Here is a 22,409-nt window from a genome sequence, read left to right on the forward strand (position 1 = left end):
ATTAAGCCAGCTATGATTCTGAGGTATCTTCTGCAAGACTGTCTGATTGGAACATGCACGTATGCCTCTTTGAGGTCCAAAGTTACAAGCCAAGCCTTCTTGCCCAGCATGGACAGAAGCTGCTGCAGAGTCAACATTTTGAATTTTGGAACGTCCAGAAAAGTGTTTAGAATAGACAGGTCCAGTATTGGTCTCCAGGCTTTGTCCTTTCTGGGTACCAAGAAAAGTCTTGAGTAAAATCCTTGTCCCTGCTCTTGCTGTGGTACTCGCTGAATAGCCCTCATGTCCATGAGAGATGAAACTTGCTTTTCTGCCTCTGCCCATTGATTGTGTGGGAGGTCTGGCATACCTCCTTTTGTCTTTGGAAGGGTGTGAAAGTGGAACCTGTAGCCCTGAGAGACTATATTCAGGACCCATTTGTCCTGGGTGATCATGTGCTAGTTTTGTGAAAAAAGTGCTAGCTTTCCTCCTAAGGGTGCTGCCAAAAGATAAGTGCTTGGCATTGGCAGAGAAAAGTCATTGGGACTGTATCCTATATGGCTGGGATTTGTCTTCTCTGCTTTTGGAGGTAGAAGCACCCCATTGTTTAGGCCTGTATGAGCCTTGGTGTTGGGATCTGCCTCTAGGGCGTCTGTATCTGCCTCTTTGTGGCCTGTCTGACACTGGAAAGGACCAATTCTCAGAAGGCCAGCTCCTACTAAATCTGGGTGGCTGTACCTGTAAGAAATCCTTTACTGTCTGCATAGATTTCGCTTTATCCTCCATTTTCTTCAACACCTCTTCCGCCTTAACACCAAAGTATCATGCTGTAATGGAGCATCCAATAATTTTGCTTTAACATGATCAGGCAGGTTCTGTTCCTTTAACCAAGCATGTCTTCTAATGACAGAACCTGTAACAGCGGCCCTGCAAGAGGCCTCCAGTGAATCAAAACCACATTGCAAAGTATGCTTTCCCACTTGTTCAACTGCATGCAATAAATCCTGCATTTCCCTGTTTTCAGAACATTCAGAATTTGTCAACATTTTCTGTTTTAGCAGTGACATTAAGTATTGCTGATATTTAAGCATATGAAACTGACAATTTAAAGCCCTTACAGCCAAGGTAGCAGAAGTGTAAACTTTTTTCCCCCATCTGTCCAGTGCCCTAGAATCCCTGTCAGAGGGGACAGGGTTTTTTTTGCAGTACAAGCCTTGACCCCTTTGGGACCCTGAGATATAGTTTCTGGGTCAGCAGCAGGGTTTTTATACAGAAATTTATGAGAATCTGGAACCCTGTAGTATCTGTCTGGCTTAACAGGTGCAGGGGGTAAATAGTCAGGAGACAGGCCGGACACTGAAAATACATCATCTACAATGTCTACAACAGGTGGAATAGCAAGAGGTCTGTGCTGAGGCAGTAAAAGAAAGTCTCTGAGCCTTTTTTACATTCTGAGTAATCTTGGCTCTCCCAGTGAAAATGCTCCCTCATGGTATGCAGGGTTTCCCCAAAAGAATAATCCTCAAGAGGAGAGGATATAGGAATAGATTCTTCAGCATCAGAATCCTCATAGGGGAGAAGAGAGTATCCCTGTTCTGAAGAGGAGTCAGAGGAAATGGAAACATGATCAGAAGAATCATATTCTGTGTCTTGCCTAGGCCTCTTATCAGGAGGGGGATGGGAACTCCTGATAAAAGTAATCAAGTTTATGGCCATTTTAAGCATCTGTTTCTTAGGTATGGAAGTCTGTCCAGGAGAATGCTGTACTTGTTTCTTTGTCTTTAAAGCTGTTTTAGTCTTTGCCTTGGAAGCTGAGGTTGGCTCGACATACAACTGTGTAGGTCTGAAAACATCCTCAGAAGCCGATGCCTGCTCAGCGGCTCTGGACCCATCTGAGGGAATAGTTTCAGAGTGTCCAATACCTTGAGTATCCAGAGGTCTAGTTGTCTCCACGTGGGAGTCGGAAGCGGCCTGTGGCTCTGAGGTAGCGGGCATCAGGGGCTGCGAAAGCGCCTCACTGAGAACCGGCGAACGGCCTAGCGGAGTCCTCGTCATCGGTTTTGGACCACCGATGCCTGTCCTTTTCCTTGCACTTTTTATAAACTCCGGTTTTCGGCTGTTCCAATGGCATTATATAATTAAACCTTCGGCCAAAGTAATGAAAGGCAAAATCATACTGACGCTAAATAGTGCATTGGTTAAATCTAGCACAAAACTGACAGCTAGCAACGTTGTGGTCAGGGCCTAGGCAAGGAATACAGTAAGAATGAAAATCCTTATGAGGTATTTGCTTCCCACAAGAAATACAATTGTTAACTTTATCTGACATCGGTCTGAAGCAAGAAAAATGTCTCCCCAACAGGGTACTTAGCTTTATTGAACACTTCAGATCTGAAATTCGATTTCGAAAATTTCAGGAGTCGGCCGACTGGCACTTGCGAACTGCTTTTGCTTCGGGCACCCCACGGCAAGAAAGACTGAAGAAAATGGTGTCGGCTGCATCTTTTATAACCCTGGTGCACTGACGTCAGGGAAGAGGCAATAGCAACCGACGCTGGACCAGGAGTTTGGAATTCAGGCTGACTGCGGGTAGCCTGCCAGCAGGATAACCCAAGTGTAATGACTGTAACAGTGAAACACGATGAACATCCTGGTTGAAACCTCATATCAATTCCTCTGAATTTCTCCCACCTCCATACAATATCTATAGTCTGACAGGACACCCAAAAAAAGCAGTGGGGTGTGGCTATCTTGTACTCTGTTTTACTGATGCTAACACCTACAGACATTACCCTGCCTAGTTTCTCCCCTGCTGAACTACTGCTCCTAGACTGCCACATTAATAACTATAGGAAGTTTGCTATTGCCTCTATCTACACCCCCCCCCCAAATAAAAACATCCCTATTCTTGAACATATACTCTCCTGGATAAACACCTCCATCCCGTATGAAGCCATCATTCTTGGAGATGTTAATATAGACTGAAACTCCCTTATTGGTGACTCTCCCCAACATTTCATAAACCTGCATGGATTCTCACAAATGATCACTACCCTTACCCACTACAGTGAAAACGCTACTGGTTCCACAAGTGACTGGATCTTGACCAACTCTCCAAACAACTACTGTAACACTTCTACCTTCCTGACTCTTTTAGTGACAATTCTACCATCTCTATTCCTAAGGCACTCTCCTCATCTCTACAGAGATTATAGGAAACTGACTAAGTTTTCCCCAAAACCTTTAACTCTAGACTCTCTGCCATCAACTGGTCTTTCCTAAAAACTCTCCTGCTCAATGATGCTGTTACTAAATTCAACCACATTTTTCTCGATGTCCTAAACTCTCTTGCTCCAACTCACAAAATCAGAATCAAATCTAATTTTGCACCCTGGCTCTCCAAAGCTACTCATGCTTTGATGCACGATGCTTCATGGAAAAAAATGGCAAACCACTAAAACTCCCACCATTCTTCAAGGTTATAAGCAACTCAGAAATAATGTAAAAATGTATTATTTTGAATAAACGCCAATATTTCATTAAATTTCAAAGCTCTCACCCAAATGCCCCAAGAAATTCTGGAGTACTATCAACTCCCTGCTCCACACTGGTTCTCCTACCATCCCTAACCCATTCCCTTATCACTCTCCCTCTGAAACTGCAGACTTGCTCAACAAACACTTCACAGACAGCATCTCTAAACACCCATCCTCTAGGTAACTCTGCTCATCCCTACTCTTCTGTGTCACCCTCACCTCCCCTAAACCTCTATGCTCCTTTTGTCTCTCAGCCTTTTACCTTGTGACCTATTTCTACTAAATATATCAAATCCCTGCTTCTTAAACTAAAACCATGCTCTCCGTCCACTGATAAACTCCACCCACAATTTCTAAAAATTGCTGCTGACTCTATTGCATATCCTGTATCTATCTTAATCAACCACTCCATTCTGGAATCTACCGTACTGGAAGTATGGAAATCCTTCTATACTACTCCTCTGCATAAAGGTGGCAACTCTGCTGAATCCTCTAACTACAGATCAATCGCTATTCTCTCACTGCTCTCTAAGATTCTTGAAAAATGCATAAATACTGAACTACTGTCCTATCTCATTCATGAAAATCTCCTCACCCTCTCGCAACATGGTTTCCACCCTAAACATAGTACCTTGACTGCCTTATTATCCTTTACTCAAAAGGTTGCAGACGCTAGGGACAACAACCTCATCTCTTGTCTATTCCTTAATATCTCTAAAGCCTTCGGCACTGTGTTTCATCCCATCCTTCTTAAACTCTCAGACCTAAACCTCTCTCCTTCTACTCTTGGCTGGTTCCAATCCTACCTTACTGGCAGTAAACAAGCTGTTAGATGGCAGCAGGCTTTCTCACCCTTCCTTGCTGTTCAAACAGGAGTACCCCAAAGCTCCATACTTGGACTGTTCCTTTTCAACATTTTTACAAACAACCTACATTCATCCTGCAGTCTCTCATCTGTAATACAATATGCGTATGACTCTACTCTCTTACCTCCAATTCTATCGCTGAACTACACACACTAACACAGAATTCCTTTATCTCTTAAAAAATGTCTCATAAATAATCAACTAATCCTTAACCGGAAGAATACTCAACTCCTTCTCTTCCTACCTCAGACATTCTCTCACCTTAAATCCGACTTTTCTTTTTCCTCCCTAGATGGCACCACTAACAACCCTGCCTCACACACCAAACTCCTTGGGTAACTGATTACAGATTAAAATTTGACTTGCACATACAACAGGCCATCAAAAAAAAAAAATCACCAAAAACTTGGACTACTTTATAGGAACAAAAAATTCTTCACTACTGCCACTAAACACACTCTCGTGCAGGCATTTCTCTTACCTAGTCTTCTATACGCTTCCCTCATCCTTACCAATATCCAAACTATCTCAATGCAGAAACTGGAACAAACATACAACAGAATTGCCAGATTTATTCTAAACCAACCATTCTCATCGCATCACTGCCTTTCACTAAACAAACTTCAGTGGCTGGAATTTCCGCACCTTCTCCTACAATCGGAACTCCACACTACCTTTTCCATACTCAATCACCCCTCTGACTGCCCTGCTCTCGCCTCCCATGTTACTCTCTACTCTCCCCCCAGCCTCACTGGAGTGCTGATCAGCATCTTCCCTCCATTTATAAACCCAAAAGGAATATTGTCACTACTTTCTAAACACTCTCACTAAATTAGAACAAACTCCGTCTCCATATTAGATCCAAACTTTCCTTTCCCGGTTTTAAAAAGGAGCTTAAATCCCACCTACTAAACTTGAAATTATGCCGTTGCCTTGACCACATGTAGTCTTAGTCTGTCCTACTGTATAACCTGTTGCATCTCCTAACTTTCTTTCTCTGTGGTAACTTTTGCTTAAACTAACCTCCTAAACCCCCAGCTCTACTACTATAGCTCTACTATAGCCCCTTCCTTTCTCTCTCCTCTCCCATTCTCCACACTATTTATCTTCCCCCCACTTCCTATCAATGTCTGTACATTTTCCTTTTGAACAATGATTATCCTTTTGTTTTTACTCTTATATGTAGTAAATTTAGATCACTGCAATAAGTGCAACCCTTAATGTTAATAATTTTTTCTTTTAATTAATTTATTTCGTATTTGCACTGTTACTTTTAATAGTTTTTGTTCTGTACGTTTATCTTTGCTTATGCTTGCTGGGGCGCTTTCCCCTGGGATCTCCACTGAAAACGTATTACTTACTATCAATGCAATGCAAATAGTTAATAACCTTTCCTTTTTTACAATTATTCGGTATTGTGATTGTTATTTAATATTTGTATATCATCACTTTATCTTTACTTATGTTTGCTGGAGCTTTTCCCCTCAGGTCTCCACTGAAAATGGGTTTGTTTGCAAACTCAGTTGGACTAACCCGGTTAACAAATGTGAAATAAATAATAGTGTTTTGTAGCAACTTAAAATATCTCCGTAACCACTGAAGCTCTACACAAATATTTTTGAGAAGTTTATTTATCTAGTTGTCAGCTTTCACATGATGCAAAAGAAATTATATCTTTGATGGCTGGTTCTTCAAATGTTTACAAAACAAAGAAAATAATGACAATACAAATAAATAGTATACAAACATTTCATATACTTTCAGTTGCACTAGACAGAGATCAAATATCATTGTAATTCTGTTGAAATCATGTAAGCTTTCAGATAAAATCTTCCAAAAGTTTTTATGTCAGTAGCAGAGTTCTGAAGATATTTTCATAGTTTTATATATATTTATCTATAAGCAGGGCGGCCATGGTGGTGCAGCAGTTAGCACTGCCACCTCACAGCAAGAGGTTCTCCGGTTCGATTCTCGGCTGGGGTGCCTTCTGTGCGGAGTCTGCATGTCCTCCCTGTGGTCGCATGGGTTTCCTCCGGGTGCTCCGGTTTCCTCCCACATCCCAAAGACATGCAGTAGGTGAACTGGACACTCTAAATTGGCCCTAGGTGTGAGTGTGTGCCTTCTGTGGAAGGTTGGGCACTGGGCTGGCAACTCAACACCGTAAAACTCCACTGCCAATCATGAGCGGACAGATGATCCGCTGTGGCAACCCCTAACCGGGAAAAAGCCGAAAGAAGATCTATAAGCAGGCAATATTACACTCCTAAAGGTATCACTAGAACAATGGCAACAAAATGCCCAAAGAAGTCACAAGGTTTGAAACAAATGTAATAAACACAAAAGCATGCATATGTAAGAATTTACAGCAATTTCCTTATCTTTCATAAACATACTCTCCTGGAGATCAAACAGGAAAAGATGTCTCCAAATGTCTGCACTGAAGAGACTCTCACTTATCAGAAACTTTCATTGAAGCAGACACTAATGACCACTAACAGTTTCTGCAAAGGCAGTTCTGCATACCAGTGTTGAAAGGATTTAATTTTACATACAAAACAAAGAGCATCAGTCTTCTGTCTCATAACATTCAGATAATAGAGGAAAAGACTCCTGGGATACAGTTACTGTGTCTCAAATAAGCAGTTTGGGACACAAAACAACTTAAATACGGGAATAGTAAATGGCTTAAAGATACTAACCCTGAATGAAAAAAAGCACACAAAACTATAGATTCCTTAATGATGCAACCTACCTTCAATAACAGAATTTACCACATCTTCTAGGATTTGATCAACAACTTCCTCTGCACTGTCTGCCATCTGACTCTCAGATGCTTCTTCATACCCTAGTAATGTGGAAAGAGGGCTTTATTATACTACTGCTTAAAAAAACAAAGGCTCTACATTTTATACATTTTTTTTACTTTCTTTGTTTACAATGTAGCACAAGTAGAAAAGTAGAGTCTGGCACAATACAAGCAGCAGATAAACATAATCCTGATTAGTCTGTAGTGCCACATAGGGCAACCCAAATGTCATTCATGCAGCACGGTTCTTGGTTTTTACACAGATTTAGTAGGCCCTACCACTTAAACACCGGAAAGTCAGTATAACAAAAAGAAATAAATAAAAAGCAAAGGAATAACTCAACAGAAAATATACCATAAGAAAATGTACTATATTATTATGCACCAAAAAACAACCAGCACATTGGCTCGTACATAGCAGTAATGGCTATGATTCAGTCTAAATGTGGGTCTCCTACAAACAAACTAATGAGTTTTAGCAAACAGGTTTTACTGAATCCAATTAACCAAATCTATTCAGTGAATGCAACACTGTTTAAGAAAAAGAAAAATGTTTCTCAAAGAAAACCTAGCTGTTCTGGGTCCTGACATTTCAAATGATTACCCATTTATACATATTTTCACACACACAAAACATGTACATACATATACACACACACATATATGTATGCATATATAACAGAAAGATCCAGCTAAACACAAGATATCAGGAGAGGTTATATTTTATTGGAAGGGATGGGGATTAAATTGTTTGAAAGCTAAAACAAAAATGACTTGTATACACTCAATTTAACCCTATCTGTGGGGAATCATTTCCCCCCATAGTGCTAAACATTTTCTGAACTGCAACATAAAAGATATTGTTCTATGCAGTTTTATTGTTTTGGGTAGCACTACATTCAATACATCTGCCAGAGCACTTTTCCAGAGGTGAAGCATCTTTCACACTGATAGAGAAATAGAGTTCATTCTGCTACATGTGTATTCGCAACATATTTGCTCAGTGAAGCTAAATCCACAAAATAAAACACCAAGTTGCACCAGAAGAATAGCTAGTGTGAAGGTGTGGCAAATTACAGATAATAAAATCAAATTCAGATGAAATGCATGAAATGATTAGACACACACACACACACACACACACACACACACGTTTATATGGCTCCCTAGTGAAATATCAGCAAATGAAAGGCCAAGTGCCACAAAGCCAAAAAAAAAAAAAAAAAAAAAAAAAAAAGACCGAAACCCTGGAGAAGGGCAAATCTCAGACATCCCTCTTCTCCTTAAAACTTTTTTTTTGCAAGGGGGGGGGGCAAGCCACTCATGCCCCCCAAACTTGTATACCAACTTCAAGATAACCATACTTCAGAGAAAAATGACTATTGCAAGAAATTGCATCTCGGAATATGCAAGTCCGATCTTTTGTCCATTCAGTCTATGTTTTAGGACTATCTCTTGTCGGTCCCGACATTTCAAATGGTTATCCATTTATACATATTTCTACATACACAACACCTACATACATACACACACTTGTATACATATGCATACAGAGAAAGACCCAGCAAAGAAGAATCTTAACATACGTTAAACTTCTCATGGTGGAGGCCTATATCAAGGGCATACCAGTGTTGCAGCTACATGACTTCTGAATGACCACGACTTTTAATCCACCCCCCCCCCCTTTTTTTTTTTTTTTTTTTTTTTTTTTTTAGTAATCACCGATACATTCAGGCCAAGAAAGCCAGGACACACGAGCTGCAGGCATGCCATATTTCACATTTTCTATTACTTCACCATTCTTAAGAAACATGCACCTTAACATCAAGCCTGGTGTTCATAACATTAAAGTAAGTGCAAAATATAACAAATAACTTCACGACCAACAGACAAAAATAGAAGTTATGTCCTTACCATAACGTTCCATGTGGAGTGTTCATCTCGCCTTTGTTCTTACACATGGGTTCGGAGCCGATCCTCGGCTCCGTGTCGGCCGCTTGCAAGCTCTGCATCGAGAAGAAGCTCGAGATCACCTAATACCCACAATCCCCCTCTGCCTTTACCTCAGATCTAGTTTGCAAGCAAACCAGCCTAGAGAGCACACCCATACCAAAATTTACATAATCATAGGATCATCTATATACATATATACATAGATATATATATACACAAGTGTATCATACAATACAACTATTGCAACTGCAGAAGGAGAATACTCCAGACCAGGCACCAAATTGAACGTTCTTCCTAAGGGTGGGAAGGGTGGGAATGTAAGAACAAAGGCGAGATGAACACTCCACATGGAACGTTATGGTAAGGACATAACATCTATATGTGAGAGTGTTCAATCTCGCCTTTGTTCTTACACATGGGTAGCGTCCCTAGCTCCATGATCCTGAGGAACTCACGGGAGAACGTTCTTGAGCACAGTGGAACCAAAGGTTGCCCTATCCCTAGAAACCCTGTCCACTTTGTAATGAGAGATAAATGTATGCGGTTTAGCCCAAGTAGCAGCCGCACAAATCGTGTCTAATGGTGGCGAGCTGCGTGAGCTAAGGATGTAGACACTGATCTCGTAGAATGTCCTTTAGGTTTAACCGATAAGGTTTGATTAGAAGCCTCATAAACGTGTGTGATACAATCAGTTAGCCATTTGGAAAGAGTTCGTTTAGTAACTGCTACACCCTTCCTGCTATCAGCAAAGGCTACAAACAGTTGATCAGATTTCCTGTGATCTTTTGTTCTATCCAAATAAAACCTGAGTTGTCTATGGACATCCAATTTGTGCAACATATACTCTAACTTATTAGAGTGATTTTTGAAAAAGGTGGGTAATTCAATGGACTGATTAATATTATTAGTAGAGCAAACTTTGGGGAGAAAGGATGGATTAGTGCGAAGGGATACTCTGTCAGAGTGGAAAATTAAATAAGGATGTTTAATAGAAAGAGCCTGAAGTTCAGACACTCGCCTAGCGGATGTAATGGCCACCAGGAATAGAGTTTTCCACGATAAAAATTTCAATGGGCAAACTGAGGCTGGCTCAAAAGGGGGCAACATCAATTTAGAAAGTAAGAGGTTCAGATTCCAAGGTGATGTAGGAATTCTAACTGGTGGTCTGATATGAAAGGATCCTTTTAAAAAAGCCTTGCAAAGTCTGTGAGCCATAACAGGCGCACCACATTCTTCCACATGAAAGTTAGAAATGGCAGCCAATTGCACTCTTAAAGTGGCAGGAGAAGCTCCTTCATGGAACAATTCTGTCAAAAACTCCAAGATCTTGTTCAACAGAGCTATAACAGGGTCCAAATGATGTGAATTAGCCCAGAAGATGAAACGCTTCCATTTACTGGTGTAGGTTTTTGTAGTGGAAGCTTTATGAGAAGCCACTAATATATTCTGAACTGCCGGTGTAAGGGAATCAGACCTGGCTAGAAAGGGAAGCGGAGCAGCCAAGCTGCTAGATGGAGTGATTCGAGAGATGGGTGAGGAACTCCTGATGAGTGAGTCAGTAGATCTGGCTCTGGGTCCAGCATCCAAGGTCCCCGAATGCGGTGATGCAATAGAAAGGGGAACCAAATTTGACGAGGCCAGAATGGGGCAATGAGGATTATCGTCCTCTGAAGGTTGTTGGCTTTCTGCAGAAACTTTGCAATCAGGGGAAAGGGAGGAAAAGCATACAGGAGACCCGAGGGCCAATCGTGCACCAGCGCGTCCCTGGGGACTTCCCCTGGAGGGGGTAATAGGGCAAAGTAGTTCCTGCATTTGGCGTTCATTGGGGACGCAAACAGATCGCAGGAAGGCTGGCCCCACTTGCGAAATATCGTGTTCGCAATTGACTGTTTGAGGGACCACTCGTGAGGCAACAGTATTGCTCTGCTCAGCCTGTCGGCTATGACGTTGGATGACCCCGGGATGTGCGTTGCGATCAGAAAGCGACCCGTGGACTCCGCCCATTGCCAAATTCTCATGGCCTCTCTGCATAGTTGATAAGACCTGGTTCCCCCTTGCTTGTTTATGTACCAGACTACAGACATGTTGTCTGTCTGAACTGCAATAGTCCCTAGAGGAAGAAGGGGAGCAAAGTGTTGCAACGCTAAAACACTGCCCTCAACTCCAGAACATTGATGTGCAGATTGTACTCCAGATTGGTCCATTCACCTTGGACTGTCTGTCCCTGAAAGATGCCCCCCCACCCTATCAGGGAAGCGTCCGTGGTTATCGTCGCTGACGGTGTGGGTAGCACAAATGGTCTTCCGCTGGAAAGGTTGCAAGTCTGAAGCCACCAAGTTAGGTGTGATTTGCATGTGTTTGTAATCAGAATTTCGTGTGTCAGAGGTAGCTGTTGGAACGACCATTGTGCAAACAGCAGCCATTGTAGAACTCTCATGTGCAGTCTTCCCAATGGTATCGCAATGAGAGAAGCTGCCATGAGACCCAAGACCTTTAGAACCAGTTTGCCGGGGATTTTTTGGACGACAGAAGGAGAGAAATGTTGTTTTGAAGTGCGACTATCCTTTCTGGAGGAAGCCTTAGAATTAAATGATGCGTATCTAATTCCGCTCCTATGAATAAGATATGCTGTGATGGCTGTAGTAAAGAATTTTCGAAATTTACGGAAATTCCGAGGTGAATACAAAGTTGTAGGGTGTAATCCCTGGCCTGTATCAGTTGACGCCGGGTGGTGGCAGACAGAAGCCAGTCGTCCAGATACGGAAACACCTGGAATCCTAGGCGTCTCAGATGTGGCGCTACCACTGCCATGCATTTGGTGAAAACCCTGGGGGCTGAGGTCAGACCAAAGGGCAGGGCTCGAAACTGGTAGTGACTGGTTCCCAGCCGGATGCGCAAATGATCCCTGGACGCCCTGGCCATTTTGATGTGGTAGTATGCGTCCTTCAGATCTATTGAGCACATCCAGTCGTCCTTCTGTAGGAATGGAAGGATCGATTGAAGCGTGACCATTCGGAACTTTTCCTTCTTGACAAAGGTGTTGAGGTTGCTTAGGTCCAGAATCGGCCTCCAGTCCCCTGTCTTCTTTGGAACTAAAAAGAACCTTGAGTAAGTTCTGAATCCTATTTGGTCCGCTGGGACTGGTTGGATGACTCTTTTTTCTAGCAGCTTTGAAATTTCTATAGCTGCTGGGTCTCGCAGATGGGGTGGTACATCTGGGAGTTTTCTCTTTGGAATGGGGGTGGATAGGAATGGTATTCTGTAACCTCTGGTAACAACGCTTTTTACCCAGTTGTCTGTAGTAATGTTTTGCCAGGCCTGAGGGTATAAAGCTAAGCGACCCCCGACTGCCTCCAGAGCAGGACAGTCAGGCCTCCTCTCAGGAGTGCTGGAAAGGTTTTCCAGGGGGGGTATCCCTGTCACCTTGGTTTTGCGGACCCCCTCTGCCGCCAGGGCGGCGTCTTCCACCTCTGCCCCCTCCTCTGCCTCTAGAGGGGGCATCACCCTGTGTGCCTGGGAAAGATCCTTGGGATTTTCGAAACCACATTTTTCCACCACGTTGCCCTTTGGGGTACGGTCTGAATGGGGTGGAAAAACGGACTCCGACAGCAGACAGAGTCTTTCCCTCCTGCCCACACCGGGTAAGGGTCTCCTTTACTTTGGATCCAAAGAGAGTGGCACCATCAAATGGGGCGTTAGTAAAGGAAGACTTGAAGGCTTCCGCAAACGAACATAAGCGCATCCAGGATTGTCTACGAAGAGCAATCGCTGAAGCTGCTGCCCTACTCGATCCTTCGGCTGCGTATGATATCAGCCTCATGGATGAGTTAACAATGGATGTAAGGGTATTTAGATGTGCTGTAACTTTCTCTGAGACCGCAGCATCTGTAGTACCCTGGAGGGTATCTCCCAGCTCTTTGAATAGATCCCTCTGTAAACGTGTAAAATGGGTCAAATAGTTCAGGGATCGCATAGAAAAAGCCGCTGAACTAAAAATGCGCTTCCCGTATCTGTCCATAGTCCTAGAATCTTTGTTAGGCGGATGGACAGATGAGGAAGATTCCGACATCTCCTTCGTGGCCGCTGCCACCACCATGGCGTCCATTGGAACTCCCTTTGTGAGGTAAGCCTTGTCTTGGGGTGCAGTGATGTACTTATTAGGCTTCCTAGGGACCGGTTCCACCGTGTCAGGTGTCTCCCACGCCCTTCGAGCAATCAACTCCATTAACTCATCGAAGGGCGGAGTGACCCAGGAGGAGGAAGGGCGAGCACCAAATGCCTTCAGCAAGACTGACTCATCCTCAGAAGGGGGGAGGGACTGCCAATCACCTCTCTGCTTCAGGATCTCCAAGATGTCAGAAAAGGAGACATCTTCTGAAGGTGACTTTGGGGACCCTTCTGACTCATCCAAGTCAGTATCGGATGTCAAAGATTCTTGTGGAAAATCTAAGTGTCTCCTCTTACACAATCTTTTCCTAGGGACCTCTTCGGGGGGAGCATCCGAAGAAGCCTTCGAGGAAGAGGGGGCACCCTCCAGGGGTGGCTGAGACACCGGTGCTCGACGCTTGGATGTGGCCGTTGGTGCAGAGGAAGATAACAGTCCTTTATGGGGAGGAGAGGCTGCTTCTACTGATGTGGTTGTCTGGGTAGACAACACCTTCCTCATGAGATTGAAGGCCCCCGGGTCCCGAGTCGAGGAATCTCCGGTTCGAAGAAATGGGAAGAATCCCCGACACAGGCACCGAAGGCATCGACCCCGAGGACGGAGACGAATCGATCCGCGCCGAGGCCCCGAGAGGAAGAGTCGGAACCGAAACGTCGGTTCGACTCTCTGCCCCGGAACCAAGGATGGATCGTCGGCTCCGAGACTCCGGTACCGGATCCGACGGAGTCAAGGTGAAAGGAGCCGACCGAGAAAAGGACGGTTCTGGCACCGAGGGCTCCACAATCAGTAGATCAACCTCTTCCGGCTCCAAAGACTGGACAGGTCTCGGAGGAGGAAGGGATGGAGATAATGGAAGGCCTTCAAGTTTCGACACCAATTGGGTGGAAACAGATAAGTTTGGATAGGGCCGAATGTTCCAATAATTTCTGCACCACATGGTCCACATCGAAGTCGGAGAGCTTAGAAGAACGGGTCGAAGGATCCGAAGACGGAGCCGACCTCAACAGTGTCGAGGGAGGGAGCTCCATCACCGGTTCCAAGACTCGAGGCTCGGAAACTGACAACAGTTGAACACTCGGCCCCGAAGTCTGTGGAACCGGTGATCTAACTTTAGTCGAAGAGCTCGGAGCCGATGACTTGTGCTCCGACGTCTTTGATTCCTTCGAGGACTTGGATGCCTGGTCAGAAGCATCCAGAGCCTCCTGAAAGGAAGGTTTTAACAAACGCCTATCCATTAGTTTCCTGCGCCTATCTGTCATGACCCTCCCACTGAAAGAATGACAAATAGAGCAGTCTTCTTGCAGATGGAGAGGGCCAAGACAGTAGACGCAGGAACTACGATTGTCAGTTACTGACATTTTTTGCCCACATTGGCAACGCTTGAACCCCGATTTGGCCTTTTCAGACATGTCACTATAAGGGAGAAAAAAGTCAAATCCAGTAAAAAAGTCAAGTCCGGTAAAATTGTCAAATCTAGTAGTGAAAGTCAATCCGGTTGTCAAATCCAATAAGGGGTGGTAGGCCCCGAAGAGAACTCTAACTAAGTTTTACAACTTAACGGTACCGAGATTCCCTTAACCTTACCACACACACACAAATTATCACTAAATAGCTTTATAATACTAAAGTACCAAGAAAAAATACAAGAATAAATTCTAAATCTTATCTCAGGTGCTCGAGCTCGACCCAGTGATGCGAACGCTGCAGCGGCAAACTAGATCTAAGGTAAAGGCAGAGGGGGATTGTGGGTATTAGGTGATCTCGAGCTTCTTCTCGATGCAGAGCTTGCAAGCGGCCGACACGGAGCCGAGGATCGGCTCCGAACCCATGTGTAAGAACAAAGGCGAGATTGAACACTCTCACATCATTTATTAAAAAATATAAGAAAGACCTAGCAAAGCTTTTTAAAGCCTAAGAAGACTTTCCAATTTTTTCTTTAGGTAAACAGCAAATGCAGAAGGTGTGAAAGGAAAGAAAAGGTAACTGGAAGCATAAATGTTAGGAATGTAACAAGTTGGCAAATTTAAAAATTTCTTACAGAGTATTCTGTCAGAACTGCTGAGGGAGCAAATTGTTGTAAACAAGGAAATTATTCTTTTGAGTGGGATAAAGGGTCTGAATTCCTAAGACATACTAAGGCCTTACTAAGTTTAATGCTACTGGTTTGATTCCTTCCCTAGGTCTATGTCAGGCTTTCAAGGACTTCTCCAGGGGCTCCTGGACTCTCTTCCTTCCATCTCCCAAATAAAGTAAGCTAGGGTAATCTACCCATATAGCTAAGGCTACTAACTAGATGGACCGTCCTTGGATTTGTGAGTTCCTGAATTCCTTTTTAGAATACCCTTGCCATTAGGCCAAAAATGGACGAGGGGTTACAGAATGTCTTAGAAAATGAGAAAAAGGAGAGTAAAAAAAATCTTAGAGAAGATAAGATTTAATTTGCTGCTCTAATCACACTTTTTGATCACCTCTACAGCAGAAGAGTCAAAAAGTGAATCTGTATCCAAAAGACAAAAACATGTTATTATTCGCATCCTCTTGGGAGGTTCTGAGAATGCAGCAAAGCAAATCTCCTCAAAACAGTAGTACAGGCCATAGCCCTGGAAGAATTGCCAACTAATTCATACATGCACTGTAAACACACACCAGTGACTAGTACAACAGAAGCCATTGCATAATTTAAAGCAGGGTTTTCCTCACAAAAAGAAACTGCAGACCAAACATTCCACAATTAGTCAGAACAGGCTGACAATTCAAAATTCTGAAAAATCAAAGCTGCAGAAGCATATACTACACTCTTGTACCCATCTACCATCTTCCAATCCTTACTAGAAAGAGAAAGATAGGAATTAACTATTTAGCAGCAGCAGGATTACCTAAATCTGTACTGCTGGGCCAAGTTTGGGAAGAGTACATAAAAACTTAAAAAGACTGACAGACTTTATACATTCTATCTGCCTTTTTAGAGCAACAGGCTAGCTATCAGGAAAATTATAGACAGAAACACATCCTTCAAAGATGACAAACCTGGAGAAACTGATGAAAGTTCAGGAAATTTTTATCGTAACAGCTCATAAAATTCTGAGGGACTGATAAACTTTGTACTCCGACTGAAAACACTGATGCATTCTGGAAAAAGTTTCAAACAGAGAGGAATCCTAAAGGAAGAATCAGCAACTGAGCTATCCTTAGATTCTAAATAAAAAAACCTAAGAGAAAACCTGAATCGTCCCTTCATCTTCCTGTACAAACCCAGATTCTTGTATCTCCCTCAGGAAAAGATGCATCATTCTTTATTTTGCCAGAAAGCAATTAAAAAGAAAGATCAACAGCCTGAACAAAAAGTTAAGCACAATCTTCTCCTCTGTAAGGAAATTAAAGGAGTAGATACATGCCTAATTTTCTGTTTATTTCTGACAGAAAAAATATGGGGTCAGTGTTATAAGTGGCAGCAGCAGCTTTCTCACGGATGGGCACAACATTCTGCCAGAACAGGGAAGACATCCTTGTTCCCTCTTCCAAGACCAACAAGAATGGCTCTCCCTCACCCACGGAGGAAACCCCAATAGCCACAGAGGACGTGGCTAACTCTGGTCCACAGTGGCTGTAGATGTTACACTAGAGGGATCTGGAGTAAAAGATAAGTAATCTGAGATACAACAAAAGGCCACAGCAGAGTCACCCACCTGTGGCTGTGACAAACTGCTAGCCTGCAGTGGTGCCAAACATAGTTTAACTTGTTCTTTTCATGGTGGAAGAAGGACTGACCATGGGAACCAATAGTTTGTTGCATGGTCAAGTTAAAATGGTCTCTCTTTCCTGGGGAAAACAAGCAGCAAAAAAAAAAAAGTAAAAATTTTAAGTCGTTAAAAGTCACTTTTTTTCACACAAAAAACACAGTGAAAAAACACTATAACGCACTTTGTCAGCCCCACAAAGTAAAATAAATACAATTTCTCCATTAGAAAAAATGTTTTTTTTTAACTTATTTAAACAAGTTTTAAACTGGCATAGAAAGAAAATGCTCATATTTAAAACTACGATACAGTCTTGTGACAGTCTGTTAAAACACAAATTCCTAACTTTATACTAACTTTCCTGAAGAGGCAAGTATTATTAGCACACGAAAATAATTGGATGGAACTTTCCCCCAGAGGAAACTTGTGTGTCCAGAAAAGGAACAGCACAAGCTGACCATCAATCCTCAAAAGCCTCAGAGGAGTTCTCTCCAGTGACAATAAAGCTCCGAAGGGCTTGGCACCCAAACTTGTCTTTTAGTCAGCTCAGCTCGAGCTGCTTGACAGTTGGAGTGTGTAGATGGTCCCCTGAAGCTATGGAAAATGGCCACTCATATTGCTAAGGCTACAGTAGCAGGGATTATTATGATGATTATGTAAACTGCATGAAAAAATATTACAATTTTTTTTCTTTTACATTAATGTATATGCACCTGTACCACTGTTTTAGTTGCAATTTAATGCAGCTACAAAAAGTGCTTGAGCAAAGTATTAGGTTTAAGGGTGTGCACACTTATGCAACCAGCTTATTGTATGTTTTTTATATTTTTCCCCTAACAGATTTGTTTTTCAATTGAATTGTAGAGGTTATAGGTCACATTAAAGGTGGGAAAAGTTTTGCAATTATTTATTGTGGTCTCATTTTTTTATATCACAAAAACCTGGCATTTTAACAGGGTTGTGTAAACTTTTTATATATATATATATATATCTGTGTGTGTGTGTGTGTGTGTATGTATATATATATATATATATATATATATGTATGTATATAAATATATATTATTTTTAGCTATACACACACACACAGACACACACACTTTATATACATCAGTAATCATGTACTCATCATAACTTGGTATCTGTGTTATCCTATTACATTATTCATCACGTCTGGGTCTTGGATCTGAATCTTGCACTTTATAGAGTAGATTCAAGGCTTGAGCTCCTGCAGTCTCCCATAATCCCTTTCTACCTACTAATCCTCATATCAAGTTTGCTGACAAGGGCAGGTAACACTAGAAAAAATAACTACTCCACTGGACATAGATAAAAAAATATCAATACAACTGAGAAAGGCGGTAGCTCAAGGGACCAAGACTCCAGCCTCTCCAGAACCACCAAAAACCAGAAGGGGGAAGGAGGGTGGGAAGTGATGAATAATGAAATAGAATAACACAGATACCAAGTTATGGTAAGTACATAACAATTGATATGATGTTATCCATTTCATTATTCATTACATCTGGGTCAGAGTCCTCAGCGACAAAGAACCTTGGTGGCTCTAAGGAAGGACGTGACTGAGCAATGTGGAACCAAAGGACATTCTGCTTCAGGAGACCATATCCAGCTTATAATGAGCAACAAAGTTGTGAGGAGTGGACCCTGAACATGAAGCTGCAACATAAATCTCATCTAAAGACATTCTAGCAGAGAAGGCAGAAGTAGCAGCCACTGACTTAACAGAATGCACCTTAGGTGGACGAAGCAGTTCCACCTTTTTAATGGAATAAACAAAGGAAATGCAATTAGAGATCCATTTAGAAATCATCAATTTAGAAATTGCTTGCCCCGCCGTCTGTTCAAGGAAAAAGCTATGAATAACTGGTCAGATTTTCTGAAGGATTTAGTCCTGTGTAAATAAAATCTCAATTGTTAATGTATGTCCAAGATGTGAAGGAGATATTCGCCCCTACTGGAGTGATTAGAAAAGAAAACAGGTAACTTGATATCCTGGTTGAGATTTCTTTCAGTAGCTACCTTCGGCATAAAGGAGATGTTAGTTCGCAAAGTCACTCTGTCCCTATGAAATGCAATTTACAGGGGGTTTAAAAGACAAGGCCTGTAATTCACAAACCCTCTTGGCTGAAGTAATAGCCATTAGAAAAGCAGTCTTCCATGACAGAAATTTGAGATCACAAGAATGAGCAGGCTCAAAAGGCTTTGGTTGAGAGATTGCAGCATCAAAGTCAGACCCCAAGGAGGAGCAGGCTCTTTGAATGGAGGACTGAGAAGAAAGATGCCCTTCATGAAGGCCTTACATAACCGAGAGGAAAAAGTGGGACCAGTATTGACATGAAAATTAGAAATGGCTGCCAACTGTAGCTTGATAGTAGAGAAGCTGGCCCCCTGATGAAAAAAGGGATGTTAAGAAGAGAAGGATATCTGATACAGAGGCTGATAAAGGGATGATTCCATTCCACAGCCCCCCCCCCCCAAAAAAAAATTTCCACTTGCTACAGTAAACTTTAAGTAGAAGGCTTCTGTGAGGCCAGTATAATTTTTCTGACAGGAGATGCCAGCCTGGACTGCTTTAATATGATGGGAAGTGGACAAACCATGCGGTCAAGTGAAGTGATTGAAGATTGGGCGGATGTTCTAACAGGTGAGAGATGAGATCCAAAACAGGATCCAGTATCCAGGGAGGATACTTGACATGAGACCCAAGAAAGGGGAACCACAGCTGACGAGATCAGAAAGGAGCAATAAGTATCAAGGAACTCTGCATTCTGAAGGGGGTAAGTGTACAGGAGACCCTGGGGACAATCGTGAACAAGAGTGTCCCTCAGGGACTGCCACTCTGGGAGAATCAAGGCAAAGTACCTGCTGCATTTGTTGTTCACTGGAGATGCAAAAAGATAGAGGCAAGGCTGATCCCAACGGGCAAAAATCTGAGATGCCACTGATGGACCGAGTGACCACTCATGCGGAGTCAAGGCACACCTGCTGAGCTTGTCTGCCAAGATGCTAGATTGTCCTGGCATGTGCATTGCAAGGAAAAAGTGAATGGAAGAGATTGCTCATTCCCACACTGTCATGGCCTCGGTGCACAAAAGAGTACGATCGTGTTCCCCCCTGCTTGTTGATATACCAGACCACTGACATGTGTGTATGAAGTGTCACCGTTCCCAGAGAAAGGTAATCATGAAAAGCTTGCAACATGAAGAGGACTGCCTCATCTCTGGAACATTTATGTGCAAATTGGTCTCTATGGGGGGACCACATGCCATGGACAGGTCTGCCCTAAAAATTACTCCCTCAACTCAACAGGGAAGTGTCCATGGTCGCCGTGGGCAGGAGAAGAGAATATGGTCTGCTTTGAAGGAGATGCTCCTTACTGAAGCCACTACTGCAGATGCCATCTGCAAACATCAGTCAACATAATAGGCATAGACACTGGATGAGACAGACTGGACAACTGCACCGTTGGCATCCACTGAAGCACCCACATATGGCATCTTGCTAAAGGAACGAGAACAATAGCCTCCGACATGGACTCCAGTGCTCTCTGAATGAGGTGTGCCAGCAGCGATGGAACCTTCAAGATGGCCTTGACCTGCCGTATGATCAAGTCCACTTTGTGGGGAGGCAATGCTGCAACCTCTGTGATCATGTTGAGATGAGTCCCAGTGAATTCTAGGCTTTGCACCATGGGCCCATTCCGAAAGCCTTCAGGAACACAGATTCCTCCTAAGACAGGGGTTGGGGAGACCATCTGCCTTTTGCTTCAAGAGCTCCAGAATGTCCCTGAAGGAGATATCATCCAGTGGAGATCTGGGGCACCCTTCATCAAAATCTGTGTCCTCTGTACGGGACTCCATGGGGAGTTCTACTGTCTCCTCTTGCAGAGTCTTCTTCTGGGGAGGGTCTTCTGTAAGGGGCTCAAAAGAGGACTCGAAAGAGAGGGGAAACCCTGGGGTTCTTGATGCCTGAAGGCTATCTCCAGAGGGCTGACTCTGGATTTAATGAATGGGTTCAGGACACCTGACAGTGATAGGCTGAGAAGTTCCTGGCAGGGGGGAGGACGTTGCTCCAGACTTGGAGAAGGCCTTGTCTACCACCTGAAATGCCAATGGGATCAAGGAAACCCCATCCCCGTCCCCCACAGCCGAAACCACAAGGGAAGGGGTAGCTCAGCCTGCTCCGGGCCTTGGCCTAGACAGCACCGGCCCTGAGGTGTTGAAGGCCAAGGTCTCCAGAGGAAGGGACCAATTCGAAAAGCCAGGACCAGAACCCCTCCCCAGGGACCCAGCTCTGACCTCTCAAAGCCAAGACCCACTCTGATTTGAAGTAATACAGACAGAGCTAGTCAGGGACCCTAAAGGAACCGGGAAAGCTGACACTTCCAGATCAGATTCTTCCCTAGGGAAAACCGGGACCTGGGATTTTGAAACCACTGGAATCGGAAGAGAAGCCAGTTTGGGAGCAGGGGATCTTCCTGAGCCCAAATGGGCTGGGGATGCCAAAAAGCCCATCTCTATCTGGGCCCTAAGGAAACTTCTCATCACCCTGTCCATGTCTGAGCACAAGATGCTCCTGGAGGACTTGGAAGAGGCTGAAGAACTGGTTGATCTAGATGGGGAAGCCAGCTTGGATCCCACCATCACCCTTTGGTATTCCCGACCCAGGGAGCTCCTACGTCTTGGATCCAAAAATTTCAGATCCTGAGAAGACCCAGCTGGAGAAACCTGAATTACCACCTCTGGATCCAATGAACATGTCGGATCAGAACCCAGCAAATCAGCTTGCCTCAGATCCGGGACAGCTGTACGATCCAAGCGAACAGTGGTAGGATCCGACAGTCTTCGATCTGAGGAGGTCTCGGCACCAGAAGATTGATCCTGACCTTTAAGATCAAAAACAGCCAAAGTTATCTTTGGATCACTGGAACTGCGATCCAAGTGCCTAGGCTGTTTCTGCAAATCCAGAGGAGAAGCCCCAGGGAGGTAGAGCAGGCTTTTCTCTTGGAGTCCTTGTGGCCACTAGAGGAGGGAGAACCCGAAACAAAGGGACCTCCTTGTACCAAGTCCTTGAGCAAATGTTTATTTCAGCGATCCACCAAAGCCCGAGGATTGAATGCAGAGCACACTGCATATTCAGCCTTAAGGTGGTCAGATCCCAGGCAATAAAGACACTTCTTGTGGGCATCAGAAAAGGCATCTTACTCCCACAAGAACATCTTTTAAATCTGGTTGGTTTGTCTGACATGGTCCTACCGCAAAGCACACAGACACACACACAGACACGTACAGAGAAATGAGACATAACCAAACATAATCCCTAACAAAAACAGGGGACAACTCAGCA

The 22,409-nt window shown here is 43.5% G+C and overlaps 1 protein-coding gene across 1 annotated transcript in view; it reads right to left on the reverse strand.

The window, feature by feature from the left end:
- ARFGEF2 (ADP ribosylation factor guanine nucleotide exchange factor 2) overlaps nt 1-22,409 on the reverse strand; it is a 2,483,667-nt gene that overhangs the window by 1,993,139 nt on the left and 468,119 nt on the right. The window contains exon 7 of the mRNA XM_044089932.1: nt 7,134-7,226. Within this exon, the coding sequence (XP_043945867.1) occupies nt 7,134-7,226 (93 nt within the window). The remainder of the gene's footprint in view (nt 1-7,133; nt 7,227-22,409) is intronic.

The sequence above is a fragment of the Protopterus annectens genome, chromosome 12.part0 (genome assembly GCF_019279795.1).
Source record: "Protopterus annectens isolate FY-2018-M chromosome 12.part0, PAN1.0, whole genome shotgun sequence".
In the NCBI taxonomy this organism is placed as follows: Eukaryota; Metazoa; Chordata; order Ceratodontiformes; family Protopteridae; genus Protopterus; species Protopterus annectens.